General features: G+C 46.8%; 1 protein-coding gene across 2 annotated transcripts in view; it reads left to right on the top strand.

Annotated features, from left to right (window-relative positions):
- Nucleotides 1-24,022, top strand: part of znf830 (zinc finger protein 830) — a 110,261-nt gene that overhangs the window by 39,378 nt on the left and 46,861 nt on the right. For both annotated transcript variants that reach the window (XM_072508873.1, XM_072508874.1), the window contains exon 5: nt 7,179-7,405. In XM_072508873.1, coding sequence (XP_072364974.1) covers nt 7,179-7,405 — 227 coding nt within the window. The remainder of the gene's footprint in view (nt 1-7,178; nt 7,406-24,022) is intronic.

The raw sequence follows: 24,022 nt of genomic DNA on the forward strand, positions 1-24,022 counted from the left end.
AACGACACAAACCCACAGCGTCTATGGCAGGGCTTACGCGAGATCACAGGCTACAAAGCAAGGCCAGGCAGAATCTCTGGGGCTGGAGCATTCCTCCCCAATGAACTGAAGAAGTTCTATGCCCATTTTGAACAGTCAGCCAATACATCAGTGCCCCCGCCCCAACAGCCCTGGACACACCCATACCCACTATTACAGCCTCCGAGGTAAGAACTGCCTTCTTGAAAGTAAACCCGCGAAGCAACGGGCCCCGACGGAGTCCCTGGACGAGCACTCCGAGCCTTCACTGACCAGCTGGTGAGTGTATTCGCCGATATCTTCAACACCTCACTTCTACGCTCCGAGGTCCTCACCTGCTTCAAGAAGACCACCATAATACCAGTACCAAAGAAGAACAAGCTAGCGTGCCTCAACTAATAGTGGCCCTGAAGTCTGTTATCATGAAATGTTTCGAGCGTCTAGTCATGAGATGGATAATGCCAGCCTCCCAGATGATCTTGATCCATTGCAGTTCGCCTATCGCGGCAACCGATCCACAGCAGATGCTATCTCTCTGGCCCGACAAGCAACACTCGAACATCTTGACAACAAGGACACCCACGTCAGACTGCTGTTCATAGACTACAGCTCCGCCTTCAACACCATTATCCCGACAAGACTAATAACCAAACTCTGCAATCATGGACTTGACCCCTCCCTGTGCAGCTGGATCCTTGACTTCCTCACCAACAGACCGCAATCTGTCAGGATAGGCAACAGCACATCCTCCACAATAATCCTCAACACCGGGGCCCCGCAAGAATGTGTGCTCAGTCCTCTACTGTACTCCCTATACACACACACACGACTGTGTGGCAAGATTCAACTCCAATTCAATCTATAAGATTGCAGATTATACAACTGGTGGGTCGTATCTGAAAGAACGACAAATCCGACTACAAAAGGGAGAAAGTTCATTTGGTTTCATGGTGTACCAAAAACAACCTCTCTCTAAATGTTGGAAAGACCAAGGAACTGATCATCGACTACGACCCCCCCCCCCCCCCCCCCCCCCCCCCCCCCCCCCCCCCCCCCGTCTCCATCAATGGCTCCTGAAGTGGAGATGGTCGATAGCTTTAAGTTCCTGGGGATCACCAACAGCCAGTTTTGGTCGACTGACGTTGATGAAAGCCGAACAACATCTCTACTTCCTACAGAAGCTAAAGAAATTCGGCATGTCTGCATCGACTCTCACAAACTTCTACAGATGTGCCAGAGAGAGCATCCTATCCAGCTGCATTACAGCCTGGTATGGCAACTGCTCAGCCCAAGATTGCAAGAAACTGCAGTGTGGTGAACTCAGCCTGACACATCACACAAGCTTGCCATCCTCCTAGTGATTCTGTCTAGACCTCCCACTGCCTCAGGAAGGCAGACAGCATTATCAGAGACCCCTCACACCCAGGCTTTGTCCTCTTCCAGACCATTCCATCAGGCAGAAGATCCTGAGCCCCGCACATCCAGACATAGGAACAGCTTCTTCCCCACAGCTACTAGACTCCTCACCAACTCTCCCTTGGACTGATCTGTTCTCTGTAAGAACACTATTCATGACACCCTATGCTGCTCTTGTTTGGCCCTTGTTCCGCACTGTAACCAATCACTATTTGTTGATATACCATTTGTCAATGTGCTCTGTCGATTATTCTTTTGTCTACTATGTACGCACTGTGTACGTTCCTTTAGCCGCAGAAAAATACTTTTCACTGTACTTCGGTACATGGGACAATAAATATCAATCAATCACCATTGTTTTGCTTCTGGTTTGTTTCTGTTCTTTGTTGGAATATGGGGGCGTTGTGCCCTTCGATTGGGCTTGGGGTGGGGGTTGTTTTTGTTTGCACTAGCAGCTTGGTTGGATGTGGGGCAGGGGAATCAGTGGGGGGTAGGATGCAAGGCACCATGGGGGGTAGGATGCAAGGCACCATGGGTGGGGGCTGCCAGGATACCTGAGCGGGCTAGTTCACGGAAGCGCAGTGGGGGATGAGCAGAAGGTTAGTGGGGGGATGGGGGTAGGGGTTGTTGTTTTGGAGACTTGATGAGGGGGGTCGCACTCCTGACAGGGGAAGGGTTTCTAAAAGGCAATAGGAGGAGGATCAATGACGGTGGGCGCCCGAGGATGGGCCTGAGGAGATGTGGGACGCGGGCTGGAGGCTGGCCCAAGAGGGGCTATGGTTGATCGGCGGGAGGGGGGGGGGGTTTGGTGCCTCCCCGACCAGGCTGATCACGTGGAACGTGCAAGGGTTGAATAGGCCGGTCAAAAAGCTTGAAGGCAGATGTGGCCATGCTACAGGAGACTCCCCTGGAAGGTTGGGGAACAGACTAGGCTGAGGAAGGGATGGGTAGGGCAAGTATTTCACTCTGGATTGGATTCTAAAACGAAGGGGGTGCCGATTTTGATCAAGAAGTGGGAAACATAGTGGTGGATTCTGGTGGGAGGTATGTTATCGTGAATGGGAAATTGGAGGGGATGCTGGTGGTAGTAGTGAACATTTATGCCCCGAAAAGGGACGACGTCAAATTTATGAGGCTAGGAACGCTAGCCTTTGACATGTGGTGATTAATAATAGGGGGGAGGTCTCGGCAGGTACAGTATGGGAGGCACTAGAGATGGTGGTCAAGGGGGAGTTTATTTTGATTCGGGCACATAGAGAGAAGGCGGAGCAGGCGGAGATACAAAGGCTAATGGAGGAAATACTGCAGGTGGATAGGAGATATGCGGATGCCTCTGAGGCGGGGCTGCTAACGGAGCGGCAAAAGCTGCAGATGTAGTTTGGGCTACTTTATACGGGAAAGGCAGTGGGCTAGTTGAGAAGGGTGAAAGGGGCAGTGTATGAATATGTAGAGAAGGCAAGTAGGATGCTAGCGCACCAGTTGAGGAAGCAGGAGGCGGTGAGGGAGATCAGGAAAATAAAGGGCACAGGAGGGGATACGATCTTGGACCTGGCGGGGGTGAATGGGGTGTTTAGGGACTTTTATAGCAAGTTGTATGAGTTGGAACCCCCAGCCGGGGTGGAGTGGATGAGTCGGTTTCTAGAAGGGTTGGAGTTCCCGAAGGTGGATGAGTTGGTGGAGAGCCTGGGAGCCCCAATTGGGCTGGTAGAAGTGGTGGTGGGGCTGGAGGCAATGCAATCGGGCAAGGCCGCAGGTCCGGATGGCTACCCGTTGGAATTGTACAAGACGTTCTCGGGGGTATTGGGACTGCTGCTGGTAAGGGCTTTTAATGAGGCATAAATTAAATATGGGCAAGAGTGAGGTCTTTACGATTCAGGCGAGGGGACAGGAGAAAAGATTGAGGGAGATGCCGTTCAAGGTGGTAGGGGAGAGCTTTCTGTACTTCGGTATCCAGGTGGCGTGGTGGTGGGAGCAGCTGCATAAGCTGAATCTGGGTCTGTTGGTAGAACAGATGAGGGGGGGGCTTTCAGAGGTGGGATGCGGTTCCGCTGTCATTGGCGGGGCAGGTGCAGACAGTGAAGATGACTGTTCTCCCAAGGTTCCTGTTTGCCTTTCAGAGTCTCCCAATTTTTATCTCCAAGGTGTTCTTTAAAAAAGTAAATGCGGTGATCTTGGGATTTGTCTGGGCGGGTAAATTGCAGCGGGTGAGGAAGGTGTTGCTGGAGCGGGGGGTATGGGGGGAGTGCTGACCCTTCCAATTTTATAAATTATTATTGGGCGGCGAATATAGCGATGGTCAGAAAGTGGATAACGGGAGGAGGCAGTTTGGGTGTGGGTGGAGGCAGCCTCATGTAAAGACACTAGTTTGGGGGCACTGTTAACAGCACCTCTGCAGTTCTCGCTGGCCAGGTACTCCACAAGCCCGGTAGTAGTGGCAGCCTTGAGAGTGTGGGAACAGTGGCGGCAGCACATGGGGCTGAAAGGGGCGTCAGTGTGGGCACCGATGTGTGGTAACCATCAGTTTGCTCCGGGGGAGCAGGATGGGGGTTCCAGAGGTGGCAGCACGTAGGGATCGGGAGATTTGGAGGTCTCTTCATCAATGAGAGCTTCCTAAGCTTGGAGGAGTTTGAGATGCCAGGTGGGAATAGGTTCCAGTATCTGCAAGTGAGGGACTTTGTGCAGAGGCAGGTTTCGACCTGCCCGCACCTGCCATCCCAGGGGCTACAGGATAAGGTGGTGTCAAGAGTAAGAGTAGGATAGGAGAAGGTTTCAGAGATCTATAACGAGCTGATGTAGTGGGAGCCCGATAGGGGAGGTGAAGACAAAGTGAGAAGAAGAGCTGGGTGGGGAGTTGGAGGCCGAATTATGGGAGGAGGGCCTGAGGCGAGTCAATGCATCCTCGTCGTGTGCCAGGCTCAGCCTGATACAATTTAAGGTTGTCCACAGGGCGCACATGACAGTGGCCTGGATGAGCAGGTTCTTTGAAGAGGTGGAGAATAGGTGTGGGCGCTGTGTGGAAGGTCCTGCGAACCATGTCCATATGTTTTGGACATGTCGGAGGCTGAGGGATTTCTGACGGGTTTGCTGACGCCATGTCAGATGTATTAGAAATGAGGGTGGTTCTGAGTCCAGAGGTGGCGATCTTTGGCGTGTCAGAGGATTTGGGAGTCCAGAGGGTGAGAGGTGCCGATATCCTGGCCTTTGCCTCCCTGGTGGCCTGGAAACGGATCCTACTAGGATGGAGGGACTTTGTACCCCCGAAGTCGGGGGTATGGGTTAGTGACATGGCAGGGTTTCTCAGACTCGCAAAATTCAAATTCGCCTTGAGGGGATTGCTGCAGGGGTTTGCCCGGAGGTGGCAGTCATGTGTGTATGGGAAGGGGGGGGGGCAAAAGGGGTCGAGTAACGCCAGGAAAACCAGTGGATAGGGGGGCTGGGGAAGGTACTCCTGTTTGTGGAAGCCATGTTGGCTGGGGTTTGTTCCTGGGGGGGGGGGGTGTTGGTTATATTATTTTGTTCTTGTTGATACCTGATGGTTAAAATCGTTAAAATTATAAATGCCTTAAAATATTTTCTAAAAAAAATAAAGGAGCATCAGCCTGATCAATTTGAAATCAGCCAACTCAACATGGACCAGCGTTTGAACCTAGGACTGTGGCAGTCTATGTGGCTCGCATCCATTGCCATAGGGAACTATAAACTGCTTGTACACACAAGGGTTCTTAGGCATGAACATTTTCTCAAGTTTCTAACTCCTAAATTGTTTTGCCGAAACAGCCAGTAACACATTGGAATAAATCTCTAAAGAATAGAAGTAGGAGCAGAAGCAGGATTCAAAAAATTCAGTTAGTGATGAATGTGAGGAATTTCAGATATATTTCATGTGACTGCTGCAGTCATATTTTTTTTTTAAATCCTGGTTTGAAAGACAGCTAGGCTTTTTTGTGTCAGATTCAATTAAAGCATCGTTGAAGTTTAGACTAATGAACATTTATATTAAGAGGGTTCCCTGGAGAGTAGATCATTAGAGACTGTGATCAGCTTAGTGAGATGATGTAGTTAATGGGAGGATCCAGGGATTGAAGCAGTTAGGTGTTGAGGGTTTCATTGTTAGTTTTTGGCTGTAAGACGAGCTGGGAAGGTTTTCTGAAGAATCCAGCCAAAGGTTCTACATTATTCTGACAGGGTCAGGTGTCATTTTTCAAGCAGTCTCAAAGTGGAGTATCCAAGATACCTCTTTCTAGCAAGTATTTCTGAGTGTGAACTGTATTTAAAAGTGGATTGCAGATTGAGATGGTTTTGATGTTTGAGTGGAAATAAAGATAGTAGTTAAGGGTTATTGTGTCACTATTGATTAGTATTGGTTAAGGGGTAAGTGTAAACTATTTAATGTGATAACGATATTTTAATACTGTTAGTAATGACATTTGTTTTACTATACCATATCCATATTTTGTGTAAAATCACTCCTGGAGCGAAGTATCCTTTCCTCACGGTCCTACAAAGGTAAAATATGTGTGGAGATGCTAGCGTTGGACTGGGGTGGGCACAGTAAGAAGTCTTAAAACACCCAGTTAAAGTGCAACAGGTTTGTTTCGAATCACTAGCTTTCAGAGCGCAGCTCCTTCCTCAGATGAATTACCTGAGGAAGGAGATGTGCTTCGAAAGCTAGTGATTCGAAACAAACCTGTTGGACTTTAACCTGGTGTTGTAAGACTTCTCACTGTAAAATAAAATAAAATATGGGGGGTTTCTGTCCAATTTCCTAGCAACTGTTGGGGTCTGGTCCGGGTTTGTAATAAGATCAATTTTTTGGTTACATGATAGCATTCGCTAAATTTTCAATACTTGTGGTTTATTTTCTCTCTCCTAATTCTGTAAATTTTTCCTAATTGCCATATATGTAAACATTATAAGCTGTATAACTACTAATTAGGCCATTTCCTGCTCCACTCCACCACTGGCTTTCAAAAATAATCATAATTGTTGCCAGTTTAACAGGAGAATATTATTGCTAAATTTGTATTTGTCATATATTAAAATTAAAATTTCAATCCAGCTGTTACTTGTAAGGAATATAAACAATTTATGCAGTAAATTGTGGGCGAGGTAATGAAGGCCACATTATGAACTACGTAAGGTTGTTTGTAGAAGGGCGGCGCAGTGGTTAACACTGCTCCCTCACGGCGCTGAGATCCCAGGTTCGATCCCAGCTCTGGGTCACTCTCCATGTGGAGTTTGCACATTCCCCCCGTGTTTGCGTGGGTTTTGCCCCCACAACCCAAAAGATATGCAGGGTAGGTAGATTGGCCTCGCTAAATTGACCCTTAATTGGAAAAAATTAATTGGGTACACTAAATTTATTTAAAAAAAATTTTTTTTGCAGAAGTTGTTTCACAAAGTACCTGTAATATTTTAAATATTGTAATAAAAATATTCAAAGAAAATGGCAGGTGATTCATTGATTTTGTTCTATCTCTAAAGTGATTGGCAAAAAACAAAAGGTAATATGAGCAATTTTTTTTCTCCTTGTATGTGGTTTCACACACAAAATTGCAGGAAAAAACTGGTGAAGTTAAATTCATTGGGGATTTTGAAAGGGAATTAGCTAAGTACCTGAAGGGGAAAACTGCAGGGAAAGGGCCAGGGAGTGGAGAGAGTTGCAAAGAGCCAGCTTGAGGGTCAACAGTCTGAATGGCTTCCTTCTGTGTTGTGTAATCATTCAGTGATTCTATTTCTTACAGATTGCCGGCTGATTTTATTGCTCCAGAGAACAAAGTGTCCCAACAGCTAATACCTGCACAGTGTTCTGGACTCAGCTTAGTAGTTGGTGGTTATGAGGAAGACGGTAATGACATGGATGACGAGGATACGAAAGGTGCAGTAGCTGACTCATCTGTGGGAGTAGCTCCTTTGCAGAAAAATGCTGCTCTTCCAGCACCAGTCCAGGTAGAGGCTGGTCTACCAGCTGGTAAGTATTTGGCTGCCAAGTGGGACAAAGTTCCTTCTTTAAACATTGATTAGTGTTTACACTGTTTATAGAATAATTGCGTGAACAATTCAAAAAGTTGGGAGTCTATTTGAAAGTAAAGATATTGTTTCTCAACTGAATTTGTTTCAATCTGAGAATTAAAGTCACCCAACCTCCAGTTGTGTGCCCAGTCAATTATATTTTAAAGTTTAAATTTTTAGTTTTAATTGTCCTGTGGATTTTAGCGTAAATCTTTAAACAAACACGCAAGGACTGTTTGCTGTATCGGAACTCCTGGGAGTATGTTACAGCCATTGCATCATCAACCTAAGTACTAAGCCATTACCACTAAGATTTTCAATAATTTTTCAGTTTTTCCATCAGAAAGGTAAACATCCTCATTATTATGGAAGATTTTTGCTTCAGATTCTAGTTGTCTGTGCAGAAACAAATGAATCCTCAACCAGGAATGATGTGAACTTCTGTGCATATTAAGTTGATGGTAGTTCAGGAGTCGAACACTTTCAAGTCTCTGTTCTCAGAATCGACTACTCTAGGTTCAGATGCTGCATTGTAGTTAGACAAAAAGTAAAGTCCCCTACTCTGCCACCAATGCAGGTCAGCTCCAACCTCTCGAGATTATTCAATATTAACCTTTTGTGACATTTTCCATTTATCACAGCGTCTCTCAGTGCAGTTACCTATTTTGTGCTAAGTTTTGAGCTGTGGGCAAAAAACTTCAAGGATCTCGATTTCGCTAATGGAATTGATCCTAAGACCTAGAGTGAAACATCAGTGTCTAACAAAACGATTAGCTTTGCCCTTCCAGGAGGTGGTTAAAAACCTATTTGATGGGCGGCACGGTGCCGCAGTGGTTAGCACTGCTGCCTCACAGCGCCGAGGGCCCTGGTTCGATCCCAGCCCAGGTCACTGTCCATATGGAGTTTGCATGGGTCCAACCCCCCACAACCCAAAGATATGCAGGGTAGGTGGATTGGCCATGCGAAAATTGCCACTTAATTGGAAAAATAAAAACAACCCTATTTGGTTCACGATTGCCCTTCAGGGAAGGCAAATTTGTCATCCTTGTCCATGCTGGCATACCTATGACTCCAGACCCAAAGCAATGTAGTCTACTCTTAACTGTCCTTTGAAATGGCTGAGCAAAGGCAATTAGGATGGCCAACAAACCCCATGAAAAACAGTCTGCCAATGAATTTTATTATACAACCTCATTGTGGAAACAAAAAGCAAAATATTGCAGATGCAGGGAATTTGAAATAAAAACAGAAAATTCTGGAAAAGGTCAGCAGGTCTGGCAGTATTTGTGAAAGGATAAACCAAGTTACCATTTCAAGTCCATATGACTTTTCCGAGCTCTGAAGAATAGTCATACGGACTCAAAATATTACCTCTGCTGCTCTGTTCACAGATACTACCAGACCCCATTGTTAGAATTCTGTTGTGTAATTCAGGTAGGTGATGCTGAGTTGCTTCTTGAACCTTTGCAGTACATGTGGTGTAGGTGAATCCTGTAGTGATATGGTATTGTTAAGAGTCTCATTCGTATATAAGTGAATGTTAGAGTCAGGTGACTTCAGACTGACTAGGAAGCTGGAAGAGAGAGGTTGCCTGTGCATGTTAATACTGTTTTTCATCTGTTGTTTTGTACATAGTTGACCCACAATTCTTGTAATATAAATTAGGCCATTCAACATGAACATTACACACCCACAGTATTGTTGGGAATGGAAAGAGGTTAGTTACAGTGGATGTCCAAAGAGATCGGTTTTAGGCGCATAGATCCTTAAAATGCCAGGAACAAGTGCAGAAAATGATCAAAAAGGCTAATGGAATGCTAGCCTTTACATCCACTGGATGGGAATATAAAGAAACAGAAGTTATGCTGCAGCTATACAAAACCATGGTTAGACCCCACTTGTACAGTGAACAATTCTGGGCACCACACCTTCGGAAAGATATTTCGGCCTTGGAGGGAGTGCAATGTAGGTTTATTAAAATTATACTTGCATTACAGGGGTTCAGTTATGAGGACAGATTACTCAAATTAGACCATTTTTCGCGAGTATTTGGAAGATTGGCAGCACGGTAGCACAGTGGTTAGCACTGTGGCTTCACAGCGTCAGGGTCCCAGGTTCGATTCCCTGCTGGGTCACTGTCTGTGCGGAGTCTACACGTTCTCCCCGTGTCTGTGTGGGTTTCCTTCAGGTGCTCCGTTTCCTCCCACAGTCCAAAGATGTGCAGGTTGGGTGGATTGGACATAACTAAAATTGCCCTTAGTGCCCAGAAAGATTAGGAGGGGTTATTGAGTTACGGGGCTAGGGTGGAAGTGAGGGCTTAAGTGGGTCGGTGCAGACTCGATGGGCCGAATGGCTTCATTCAGCACTGTATGTTCTATGTTTATTAACCAGTGATCTGATCGAAGCATTCAAGATATTAACAGGCAAAGACAGGGTAGATAAAGATAAACTATTTCCACTGGTTGCCGTTTTTAAAACCAGGAGGCATAGTCTGAAAATTAGGGTTAGACCATTCAGGAGAGATGTTAGGAAGAATTTCTTCACTCAAAGGGTGGTAGAGGTTTGGAACTCTCGCCCACAAGCAGCAGTTGAAGCTAGGTCAGTTTTTAATTTAAAATCTGAAATAGATAGGTTTTTGTTAAGTAAAGATATTGAAGGCTATGGGCCAAAGGCAGGTATATGGAGTTAGGTCATAGATCAGCCATGATCTTGTTGAACGGTGGGACAGGGCCAAGGGGTTGAATGGCCTATTCCTGTTCCTATGTTCTTATGTCCAAGATGTTTACATCGTGAAGGATGTGGACAGTGAAAACATTCCAAGTCAACTATTGCCCTTCATTGTAAATGGATTTGGTGCAATTAAGGAAATTTGAGTCTATGCTGAGAGCAAGGGCAGTTTATGTTTCACCACACAAAAATTCATTACAACAGCACATGACTTCCTGTACTGAGAATATGTCACGCACAGTGAAATCTATTGATCCTTTTACTCTCACCCCTATTAATAAACAAGTCCTAGCTTGTGTCTTAATCTGATATAACGCAATAATACCAAACACATGAGAACATAGGTTTGGAAATACAAATATCAAGTTCCTTGCCCGGTTAATCTCTCATTTTATTGATTGCATAAATTAATATAAATACTAAGTTGAAGATGTTTGAATTGTTGTATTGGGTGATCTGAACGACTTTGAATTATTGGCTGGCTCACTTTCATTCTGCTGTAAGTGGATGACATAGAAGACAACCTCTGTGTGTCTTTATGATCATATCGTCTAAGTAGATGCCTTGAGTCTCTGCTTAGAAAGAGCTGTTTTGTGCTGCATATTCACGAGTTAAAGTGAATCTGTAGATTCACTTAAGATGGCTCAGTGGTTAACACAGCTGCTTCACGGCACCAGGGGCCTGCGTTCAATTCCAGCCTTGGGTGACTGGGTGACTGTGTAGAGTTTTCACATTCTCTCTGTGTCTGCGGGGGTTTCCTCCGGGTGCTACAGTTTTCTCCCACAGTCCAAAGATGTACAGGTTAGGCAGATTGGCCATGCTAAAATTCCCACTTCGTGTCCAACGGTTGAATGTGGCTTTGGGCCTAGGTTGGGTGCACTTTTGGAGGTTGGGTGCAGACTAGATGAGCCAAATAGCCTCCTGCACTGTAGGGATTCTAGATTCGATGAAAAGCTGCCAGGCTTGGGTTGTGCGATAATTGCTGTTCTGGTATGTGGAATTTGGCTACCTGAAAGCAGGTTATAATTTTACCATTGTAGTCCTGCTTGCACATAGCAGTAAATTTCTTTTCACTCAAGTCCTGCAATTGACTGCACTGGAGGATATAGTGGGCTGACCGTGGCAAGTTACAGCCTTTATACAATTATACAAAGTGGCCGCAATTCGCCAGCCTAGTTTCGTTTGAGCAAGAGCGCAATGAGATCAGTAAATAGCGGGCGAGGCAAAAAAGGAGAACTGTGCCAGGCACCAAACAGTTTGCGATGCAACCGGCCCGTTCCCATAGGCGAAATCGGATCTCGCCGTAGCATGGCAAGGCGAGAAACCAATTATCACCACTTAAGCCCCATTTCCATACAATTAACAGGAGCCACCCCACATCCTACGCCTTCCCGTCATTCAGCAGCCTCCCCAGCAGGTGATCATGCTGGCGCCAATTAGTACTCCTGCGTGAACCTGACAAAAGGACTTCCGTGCAGAGCCGATGAGGTGAGTAGCCATCTTTACTCACAAGCAAAGACCCTGCAGGGCGCGAGGCTTGCAGCCCTAGTGCTTGGTGGGGGATGGGGGGGAAGCTCAGCAGGAGATGTGGGGCCCTCCGCAGTGGTGGGCCACATGGGAGGGGTGGGGGCGCCGGGTTGTGGGGGGGGGGGGGGGGGGGGCAACTGCTCTCGGCACCACCATGCCAACTCCTGGATCATTCTGGGGCAACCCTTGTCCCTGCCTACTTCCCCACTGACCACCCATAACCCCCGCCATTTGCAAGTCTAACACCCTCTCCCAATTCCTTACAGATGTTGAACGCTATGGCAGGGATTTGGACGCAGGTATTGCCCTAGTGGTGCAGCTGCTAGGCCGTCCGGCCAGATGTCCAAGGCGGCAGCAACAGCAGATGTTTGAGACGGCGGCCCATGTGCCATACCCTGCCACACACCCTGAGAACCCCGCCGCTCACTAGGCCAGGGAGGGGCCCAGACGGGGAGACTTGCGACGGTCCAGGATGTACAGGCATCGCTGGTGGTTTGAACAGATGACGGACAGCGCGTGCCGCAGGAGGCTCCACTTCAACAAGGAGAAGGTGCAGCTCGGGATTATTCCAGGGTTCGAGCGGGGACCTGTGTGGCATCTCGCAGCCCACAGGTGCATCCGACAGGTCATGGATGTGCTGTATGCCCGGGTGGAAAACTTACACCATCTTTGACATGGACCAAGCCCAACAAGATGCTCGGGTTGCAGGGTTCTCCGCCATCGCCGGGATGCCCCAGACCCACCTGGGGTGAGCCGGTGCTGTTGGTTGGAGGGGCTGCAGGAAAATGGACATGTGGTCAGTGGCAGTGATGCGTCAGTCAGTAAGGCAATTACAAGTCACGTTTGGCAGGTCCCCTGGGTGGAGCCCGGTGATTCCTCACCTTTGCAGCATCTGCCAGCCTCCACGTGGATGACCACTGTGTCCTCAGTCACACCGGTCACCTCCAGAGCACACTCCTCGAAGGTGGTGAGGATTCTGATGTCTGGCACCCCTCCGCCAGTCTGGGCCCTCTCCCATTGATTATGGGAGAACTTTTCCTGAGGAGACACGGAGAGGGATTTGTTAGCCACGAGCTAATGTGGGGGAGGGGGGGATGGCATTGGTGTCTACTCAGTCATGCTGCCTGGTGTACATCATTGACCTTTCTTCCTGCACTGAAGGCCAGTCACAGCTTACATTACGGTGCTCACAGCTGCCGCCATCTCGTCCAGGCAGCACTGGCTGCTATATGGCTGACCCTCCTGGACCATCTGGGGAACAGGAAATCCCTCCTGGCCTCCATGGCGCCTCGCAGCCTCCCCAGGTCACTGTCCCCGAATCTTGAGGCTGGTCGTCTCAGTGTCATTGTTGCGAGCTGGCAGGGGTTGGCTGAGCAAATACAGCTAAGTGCTGCTCGACCTTGTTAGTGGGGGGCTGGCAGGTGCGATGCCAGCGAACCGGCTGGTGAGCCTTCATTTGCGGCGAGAAGAAGCCCGTGAGGCCTCGTTAAGTGGACCAATTAGCATTAAATAGCCTTGCCGACCTCGCTGGGCCGAGCGCCGGGGAGCTTCTGCAGCACTTAGAAATATTTCAGGAGAATCGTGCTCAAAGTGTCTTTAAGCACATCAATCTTTTCTAGTGATCCTTGAAGGTGAAGATGTCAGCTAGAATTTCTTGTTTGATCTTGGCAGAAATCATTTTAAAAATAAATTTAAATTCCTGGTTATTAACTGAAAAGATTCCATGTTTTAAATTAAAACTTTTACTGCGACAAATGTCAAAACAAAACTAGCACTTAACACTATGTTACAAGCACTTAAAAAAAATGTCATGAGATGTCGGAGTCACTGGTTAGGCTAGCATTTATTGCCCATCCCTAATTGGCTTTGAGCTCTCTTCTTGAACTGCTGCAGTACATGTGGTGTAGGTACACTCTCAATGCTCTTAGGAATGGTGTACCAGGATTTGCTACTGGTATCTGCTACTGTTGTACTTCTCTGTGGTAGAGATCATGGGTTTGGAAAGTGCTGTCGAAGGAGCCTTGGTGAGTTGCGGCAGTACATCTTGTAGGCGATACATACTGCTGCCACTGTGCATTGGTGGTGAGGATGTGAATAATGAAGGTGGTGGATGGGGTGCCAATCAAGCTGGCTGCTTTGTCCTGGACAATGTCAGCCTTTGGTATTGTTGGAGCTGCACTCAGCCAGACAAATGGAGAGCTTTCCATCACACTTCTGACTATTATCAACGGTGGAAAGGCTTTGGGGAGACAGGAGGTTTGTTACTTTCTGCAGAATTCTTAGCCCTGGTTCTGAACTGAAAATATTCCACATTTTAAATGAAAGCTTTTACTGTGAGAAATGCCAATACAAAACAAGCACTGCAAGCATGATGGCACAGTGGTTAGCACTGCTGTCTCATGCGCCAAGGACCCAGGTTTGATTCTTGCCTTGAGTAACTGTGTGAGGTTTACACATTCTCCCTGTGTCAATGTGAGTTTTCTCCGAGTGCTCCAGTTTCCTCCCACAGTCCAAAGATGTGCAGGTTAGGTGGGGTTGTGGGGACAAGGTAGGGGAGTGGGCCTAGGTGGGATGCTCTTTCAGAGGATAGGTACAGACTCGATGGGTTGAATGGTGTCCTTCTGCACTGTAGGGGTTCTATAGTTTTGGATTCTATGGAACTTAAATGACCACAGTTTCTGGTTATATAATTGAATTGAAGCATTCAAAGGAGAATTCACTTATACTTCAAATTAACATTCCGAACAAAATATTCCGCCATTCCCATAATTTCAACAAAGAATCCTTTTTTACATTAGTTTTTTCGGGATTCATTCAATTCTGGAAAAACAATGTTTGTCACCGGTCCTAGGAATTAACTCTGATTTTCCTAAATTTCCCAGTCTTGGCCTTCCAGAACACAAACACCGAAGATTAAACTGCCAATTTAATCCACTTGCTTTACTAGGCAGATCTGGCAGTCCATTCCAAGCATGTACCCCACTCGCAATTCCTGCACTGTGTCCCACAGAAACATCATGATTCCTGAAGGTTTCACAGCTCCTAACCCCAGTTTCAGACAGACACCTACTGCCATCTCTCCGATTGCTCCTTAACTGACTGCTTCAGATACTGTAAACACAGCAGATGTTTAAAATGGAAGAAATTTCCCCTCTCAACCCATCTCTCAGACAATGTTGCAGAATCACAATGTTACAGTGCAGAAAGAAACCATTCAGCCAATCAAGTGTGCACCGAATGAGTAACTCGCTTAGCCCGGGATTTTCTGCCCCCATTATCCTCTGCCGTGTCTGGCACCGTTCCGGAGGATGTCTTCTGCTGCTCAGCCATGTATCTCTTGGAAAGAAGGGCCTCAAGAGTATTGAAAGTCAAAGAGATCTAGAAGTACAGGTCCACAGGTCACTGAAAGGGGCAACACAGGTGGAGAAGGTAGTCAAGAAGGCATACGGCATGCTTGCCTTCATTGGCCGGGGCATTGAGTATAAGAATTGGCAAGTCATGTTGCAGCTGTATAGAACCTTAGTTAGGCCACACTTGGAGTATAGTGTTCAATTCTGGTCGCCACACTACCAGAAGGATGTGGAGGCTTTAGAGAGGGTGCAGAAGAGATTTACCAGAATGTTGCCTGGTATGGAGGGCATTAGCTATGAGGAGCGGTTGAATAAACTCGGTTTGTTCTCACTGGAACGAAGGAGGTTGAGGGGAGACCTGATAGAGGTATACAAAATTATGAGGGGCATAGACAGAGTGGATAGTCAGAGGCTTTTCCCCAGGGTAGAGGGGTCAATTACTAGGGGGCATAGGTTTAAGGTGAGAGGGGCAAGGTTTAGAGTAGATGTACGAGGCAAGTTTTTTACGCAGAGGGTAGTGGGTGCCTGGAACTCGCTACCTGAGGAGGTAGTGGAAGCAGGGACGATAGGGACATTTAAGGGGCATCTTGACAAATATATGAATAGGATGGGAATAGAAAGATACAGACCCAGGAAGTGTAGAAGATTGTAGTTTAGTCGGGCAGCATGGTCGGCACGGGCTTGGAGGGCCGAAGGGCCTGTTCCTGTGCTGTACATTTCTTTGTTCTTTGTTCACAGAGGGAAGGGAAATCTGGGACTGTGCGATGGGTGGGTGTGGAATTCCACTCCAATCTGGTTGGGGGGGGGGGGGGGGGGGGGGCTTCTGGAGGTGGAATATTAACAAGGGTGGGTTTGGCAACAGTAGCGGTAAATATTGTGAGCAGGCCAAAGTTGCGTTTTACATCAGAGTGAAAGCTGGTCGCGCTTGTCCCCTCCCAAGTCTCGCTCTGATACTGCAGTGAGGAAAACATATGTGAAACATGGAGCCTGGCGATCTCGCTGTCATTCTTTTCACTCATTGGCAGATTAGAAAAAAAACATGTCAAAGGAGGTGCCTGGATCGTCTAAAGGCTGGAGCAGAACCAAGAAGATGAAGGGGTGATAGGGCATCCTCCATATGCAGAGGATGAACCAAAGCATTGCTAGACCCAAGTCTACAGACGGTGTCTAACATTCCTGCAGATGTCTCAGAACCAGTCTGAAAACCGAAGAATATACATCTCCACGGTGCTATTTAGTCACCTGTACCACCTTCTGCAGGATTTGGGGACTTGGAGGGCATCCACTGCCAGTGTCGCTGAAAGTTATAGCAGTACTACATTTTTAGGCCAGTGGCTCCTTCCAGGGCTCCACGGGTGACCTGTGGGAGTTGCAAGCCTCTGCACACAAGTACATCCAGAAGTTGATGGATGCAATCTTGTGAGGGTGCACAAATTCCTCCATTTCGACCGGGATCAGGCAAACCAGGATGCAAGAGCAGTGGGCTTTGCACAAATCCTCACAGGTGTAGGATGCCATCGACTGCATTGACGTGGTGCTCAGATCTCCGAGGTATCAAGCAGTGAATTATGTGAACCGCAAGGGCTTTCACTCGTGAATGTTCAGCTGGTCTGCAACCACACCAAAAACACCCTCTGGTGTATGTTCGATCCCCAGGGAGTGTGCATGACTACTACTGAGTCGCTCACAGATCCCTGACATGTTTCAGGGACTACATTGGCTGCAGGGTTGGATCCTTGGGGACAAGGACTGCCCACTGAGGAGTCGTTGATGACACCTGTGAGGAGGCCCCAGAGTGCAGCTGAGATATAATGAGGCTCATGCTGCAGCTTGGAACTTTGGTGCAGCAGATCACAGGGTTGCTGCAGTTAAATCACCATGCCTGGACCAGTCTGGTTGAGCCCTGCAGTACAATCTGTAGAGAGGGTGTTGTCGCACGCCGTGGTCGCTTGCTGCACCCTGCACAACCTGGCATTGCAATGGGAGTATGGGTACTTTAAATCCTCCTGTTGTTTATCAGTTGCCTTCACATTCTCTGAGCGGGGAAGTGTACATGAATAATTTAAACCCCCGAGGTTAAAACTTAACTTCAAACCTTTTCTCGATATGCCTTCGCAGACAGCCTGACTCTTCAAGAGATTCTTAACAAAGCTCCCATTTGTTCAGATTTTAACACCTCACATCATGGCCTCACTATCATAACATGGGCCTCCCATTGGTTTATATTTAAGACAGGCTTGTCAGCCAGCCCCTTGGACCTGACGTCCTTTCATTTAGCCTACGTTTAAAGATTGCAATTTCTAAAATAAAAATAATCTTAGTGTTCGTATTTGTAACATTCTGGATTAGAATGTCCACACTGGGCGATGCCCAGAGACAAATATATTCAATACAAATATTTCCGGATACAACCAAAACTCCCACTCCAATTCGCTGAACTCTGAGCACGTGCATATTTCTCTATACGGCATTATTGTAGTTAGATAAACCCCTGTTGGTTGGCAACCAAAGCTACAAACACTGATATTGACCTCACACACTTTTGATCATGTGCACACTTTTCATTCATTTTGTAGTTATCCAACAGTTAGCCCAATGACCTGATCATAATGATGTTATGTTTGCAAGTGCATTTTGTAACCAGCTTGAAAAAAAAAATTGAAGAACAATGTTCCCATCCCACTTCACTGCATTTCAATTTTGCTTTATAGTTCACACAAAATTCATTTCGGGTACATATTCATTTTTTAAAAATAACAAATAAATGAATTACAATATTAAAAAATATATATCGTATCACCGAGGTTGAAGCTTAATTAAAAGGTATTAAAGACAATTCCAATGCATTTGTAATAATCAATCAGTGAGTCCATCATGACAGCATATTCTCATCCATTCATAAAATTCCTATTCATATTTCTCCTAGAGCAGGGAAAGACATGTTCAGGAACCAATTTGTCCTGCATCTGAGGAATTGTATGTAGTCTTTCCCTGAACATATTCACAAAAATATTTGAGACAGCTGATGCCCTTTATTTTTGTCAAAATCTTTTGAGTGCAGAATTTGTTAACAAAGATCCGCTCATAAAATAGTCTCCCTGCCGGGTACAATAATTTCTGTACACTTAAAGAGTCTACTTTGCTCAAACAACGCAGTACCAGGAGAGAAATCAAAAAAACAACGGCACTCTCAATGGCTCTCATATAGAAGCATTTCCTGATTGTGGACTCTGTTCGGATATCTTAATTTCTGAGATAGAATAATCATGCAAGTTCCTTGGCCATCACTGTACACTGTACATCATTTGTACACTTCCCTCCAATTCAACGTTTCACTTACTTTGACACCTCGATACTTGTACGTCGTGATGATTTCAATGTCCACATCATAAATCTTCACAGGAATGATATCATTAACTAGTTTTTCCCAAAAGTCAACAACTAGTTCATGCGTCTTATTTTCATTGAGAAGAGAATTATCGTTGTTTTAGAACTTCTTCACCGAGTTCCTATAGTGTATTTTGTTATTCTTTGTGACACCCAAATCAAGTCCTAATAAATATTCAGTTCCTTTCATGGGTCTTCCGGTCGTGAGGGTGTGGGGGGTGAATCCTGTGGAACTTGATACTGTGTTCCTAATAAACATGAGGGCGAATGGGAGAACTGTGTTCCCATGTGGTGTTATGCTGTTGCACCATTTTCCTAATAGTCGCTTTCAGGGTTCGCTTCATACGTTCCACAATACCGCTGGATTGGGGGTGATAAGCAATGTGGAATTTTTGTTTTATTCCAAAAATCATTAGGACATTCTGCATTAATCTGCCGGTGAAATGGGAACCTTGGTCTGATTCAATGCTGCGGGGTAGTCCCCAGCTTGTAAATATCTGCTGTGTTAAGATCTTGGCTGTTGCCTTAGCCGTGTTTGTCCTGGAGGGAAATGCTTCCAGCCATTTTGTGAAGGTGTCGATTACTACCAACACATATTTAAAACCATTTCTGCAGGGGGGGTGGGGGGGGGACCAATGTAATCGACCTGTAAATTCGTCCATGGGCCATTAAGAGGTCTGGTATGTCTTAATTGTTCTTTAGAACATAAAACAATACAGCGCAGTACAGGCCCTTCGGCCCACGATGTTGCACCGAAACAAAAGCCATCTAACCTACACTATGCCATTATCATCCATATGTTTATCCAATAAACTTTTAAATGCCCTCAATGTTGGCGAGTTCACTACTGTAGCAGGTAGGGCATTCCACGGCCTCACTACTCTTTGCGTAAAGAACCTACCTCTGACCTCTGTCCTATATCTATTACCCCTCAGTTTAAAGTTATGTCCCCTCGTGCCAGCCATATCCATCCGCGGGAGAAGGCTCTCACTGTCCACCCTATCCAACCCCCTGATCATTTTGTATGCCTCTATTAAGTCTCCTCTTAACCTTCTTCTCTCCAACGAAAACAACCTCAAGTCCATCAGCCTTTCCTCAAAAGATTTTCCCTCCATACCAGGCAACATCCTGGTAAATCTCCTCTGCACCCGCTCCAAAGCCTCCACGTCCTTCCTATAATGCGGTGACCAGAACTGTACGCAATACTCCAAATGCGGCCGTACCAGAGTTCTGTACAGCTGCAACATGACCTCCCGACTCCGGAACTCAATCCCTCTACCAATAAAGGCCAACACTCCATAGGCCTTCTTCACAACCCTATCAACCTGGGTGGCAACTTTCAGGGATCTATGTACATGGACACCTAGATCCCTCTGCTCATCCACACTTTCAAGAACTTTACCATTAGCCAAATATTCCGCATTCCTGTTATTCCTTCCAAAGTGAATCACCTCACACTTCTCTACATTAAACTCCATTTGCCACCTCTCAGCCCAGCTCTGCAGCTTATCTATATCCCTCTGTAACCTGCTACATCCTTCCACACTATCGACAACACCACCGACTTTAGTATCGTCTGCAAATTTACTCACCCACCCTTCTGCGCCTTCCTCTAGGTCATTGATAAAAATGACAAACCGCAACGGCCCCAGAACAGATCCTTGTGGTACTCCACTTGTGACTGTACTCCATTCTGAACATTTCCCATCATCCACCACCCTCTGTCTTCTTTCAGCTAGCCAATTTCTGATCCACATCTCTAAATCACCCTCAATCCCCAGCCTCCGTATTTTTTGCAATAGCCTACCGTGGGGAACCTTATCAAACGCTTTGCTGAAATCCATATACACCACATCAACTGCTCTACCCTCGTCTACCTGTTCAGTCACCTTCTCAAAGAACTCAATAAGGTTTGTGAGGCATAACCTACCCTTCACAAAGCCATGCTGACTATCCCTGATCATATTATTCCTATCTAGATGATTATAAATCTTGTCTCTTATAATCCCCTCCAAGACTTTACCCACTACAGACGTGAGGCTCACCGGTCTATAGTTGCCAGGGTTGTCTCTGCTCCCCTTTTTGAACAAAGGGACCACATTTGCTGTCCTCCAGTCCTCTGGCACTATTCCTGTAGCCAATGATGACATAAAAATCAAAGCCAAAGGTCCAGCAATCTCTTCCCTGGCCTCCCAGAGAATCCTAGGATAAATCCCATCAGGCCCCGGGGACTTATCTATTTTCAGCCTGTCCAGAATTGCCAACACCTCTTCCCTACGTACCTCAATGCCATCTATTCTATTAGCCTGGGGCTCAGCATTCTCCTCCACAACATTATCTTTTTCCTGAGTGAATACTGACGCAAAATATTCATTTAGTATCTCGCCTATCTCTTCAGATTCCACACACAATTTCCCATCCCTGTCCTTGACTGGTCCTACTCTTTCCCTAGTCATTCGCTTATTCCTGACATACCTATAGAAAGCTTTTGGGTTTTCCTTGATCCTTCCTGCCAAATACTTCTCATGTCCCCTCCTTGCTCGTCTTAGCTCTCTCTTTAGATCCTTCCTCGCTACCTTGTAACTATCCATCGCCCCAACCGAAACTTCACACTTCATCTTCACATAGGCCTCCTTCTTCCTCTTAACAAGAGATTCCACTTCCTTGGTAAACCACGGTTCCCTCGCTCGACGCCTTCCTCCCTGTCTGACCGGTACATACTTATCAAGAACACGCAGTAGCTGATCCTGGAACAAGCCCCACTTATCCAGTGTGCCCAACACTTGCAGCCTACTTCTCCACCTTATCCCCCCCAAGTCACGTCTAATGGCATCATAATTGCCCTTCCCCCAGCTATAACTCTTGCCCTGCGGTGTATACTTATCCCTTTCCATCATTAACGTAAACGTCACCGAATTGTGGTCACTGTCCCCAAAGTGCTCTCCTACCTCCAAATCCAACACCTGGCCTGGTTCATTACCCAAAACCAAATCCAACGTGGCCTCGCCTCTTGTTGGCCTGTCAACATATTGTTTCAGGAAACCCTCCTGCACACACTGTACAAAAAACGACCCATCTATTGTACTCAAACTATATCTTTTCCAGTCAATATTTGGAAAGTTAAAGTCTCCCATAATAACTACCCTGTTACTTTCGCTCATATCCAGAATCATCTTCGCCATCCTTTCCTCTACATCCCTAGAACTATTAGGAGGCCTATAAAAAACTCCCAACAGGGTGACCTCTCCTTTCCTGTTTCTAACTTCAGCCCATACTACCTCGGAAGAAGAGTCCCCATCTAGCATCCTCTCCACCACCGTAATACTGTTCTTGACTAGCAGCGCCACACCTCCCCCTCTTTTGCCTCCTTCTCTGAGCTTACTAAAACACCTAAACCCCGGAACCTGCAACATCCATTCCTGTCCCTGCTCTATCCATGTCTCCGAAATGGCCACAACATCGAAGTCTCAGGTACCAACCCATGCTGCCAGTTCCCCTACCTTGTTTCGTATACTCCTGGCATTGAAGTAGACACTTCAAACCACCTACCTGAACACTGGCCCCCTCCTGCGACGTCAAATCTGTGCTCCTGACCTCTATACTCTCATTCTCCCTGACCCTAAAACTACAATCCAGGTTCCCATGCCCCTGCTGCATTAGTTTAAACCCCCCCCCCCCCCGCCAAAGAGCACTAACAAATCTCCCCCCCAGGATATTTGTGCCCCTCAGGTTCAGATGTAGACCATCCTGTCTGTAGAGGTCCCACCTTCCCCAGAAAGAGCCCCAGTTATCCAAAAATCTGAATCCCTCCCGCCTGCACCATCCCTGTAGCCACGTGTTTAAATGCTCTCTCTCCCTATTCCTCATCTCACTATCACGTGGCACGGGCAACAACCCAGAGATAACAACTCTGTTTGTTCTAGTTCTGAGCTTCCATCCTAGCTCCCTGAAAGCCTGCCTGACATCCTTGTCCCCTTTCCTACCTATGTCGTTAGTGCCAATGTGGACCATGACTTGGGGCTGCTCCCCCTCCCCCTAAGGACCCGGAAAACACGATCCGAGACATCACTTACCCTTGCACCTGGGAGGCAACATACCAAACGTGAGTCTCTCACGCTCCCACAAAATCTCCTATCTGTGCCCCTGACTATAGAGTCCCCAATTACTAATGCTCTGCTCCTCTCCCCCCTTCCCTTCTGAGCAACAGGGACAGACTCTGTGCCAGAGGCCCGTACCCCATGGCTTACCCCTGGTAAGTCGTCCCCCCCACAAGTATCCAAAGCGGTATACTTATTTCTCAGGGGAACGACCGCAGGGGATCCCTGCACTGACTGCTTTTTCCCAGTCCCTCTTACAGTTACCCACCTATCTCCAATCTTTGGTGTAACTAATTCCCTGAAGCTGCTATCTATGACCCCTTCTGCCTCCCGAATGATCCGAAGTTCTTCCAACTCCAGCTCCAGTTCCCTAACTCGGTCTTGGAGGAGCTGGAGATGGCAGCACTTCCTGCAGGTAAAATCAGCAAGGACACTAACTGCATCCCTCACCTCAAACATCCTGCAGGAGGAACATTGCACTCCCTTCCCTGCCATTCCTCTAACTTTCTACCAAGATCTGGCTAACAACTAAATTAAATTTTTATAAAAAATAATAATATAATAAAATATGGTACTTACCTCAGACCAATGGGTTTTATTATTAGGTTAGAGGAGGAGGGTGGGTGGGAGGCACTACACGTGTCGTGTCTCGGGTTTCCTCTCCACCAGAATTTATTGGTGAGGGTCTTCCCAGACGTCCGCGGGTCGACTTCCTGTTCCCGCCTAAAAAACTAATTTTAAAAAAAAAAGAAAAATTCTCAGCTCCTGCTGAAATTGACTAACCAGCCAGCTCCACTCCCGCCAAAATCGACTGGCCTGCCCCTGCAAAGACAAGTGCTTTTAATGGTTGACTTACCTCCCAGCAACCACTTCCGCAATGCTCCTGCTGAAACTGACTCACCAGCTGATTCTCCTGCCGAAATCGACTGCCCTGCCCCTGCAAAGACAAGTGCTTTTAAAGGTTGACTTACCTCCCAGCAACCTCCTTCCGCAATGCTCCCGCTGAAACTGACTCACCAGCTGATTCTCCCGCCGAAATCGACTGGCCTGCCCCTGCAAAGACAAGTGCTTTTAAAGGTTGACTTACCTCCCAGCAGCCACTTCCGCAATGCTCCCGCTGAAACTGACTCACCAGCTGTTCTCACGCCGAAATCGACTTTCCTGGAGTACCTTTCAGGATTATTCTGTGCGCAGATTAAACAATTTTCAACAGAATGCGTGACGTCTGCTTTTAAATCGGGCCACCAGCACAAGGGTCTTAAGTGGGCAATGGTGGTTTCTATCCCCTAATGTCGGTGTCCGTCATGAAACTGGCAAATTATCTGGTTTCTGTCCTGGGTGGGGACCACATAAATTCCATTCTTTAAAATTATTTTGTCCTGTACCCTCAGTGTGTCCTTGAATTTGTCGTAGGGGGCTGGGTAGTTTCTGTCTAAAACCTGCTTAGTGTGTCGTCTGCCTTTTGGGCCTGGGCTAAATCTTCGATAT

This window comes from Scyliorhinus torazame, chromosome 6, assembly GCF_047496885.1.
Source record: "Scyliorhinus torazame isolate Kashiwa2021f chromosome 6, sScyTor2.1, whole genome shotgun sequence".
NCBI classification, from domain to species: Eukaryota; Metazoa; Chordata; class Chondrichthyes; order Carcharhiniformes; family Scyliorhinidae; genus Scyliorhinus; species Scyliorhinus torazame.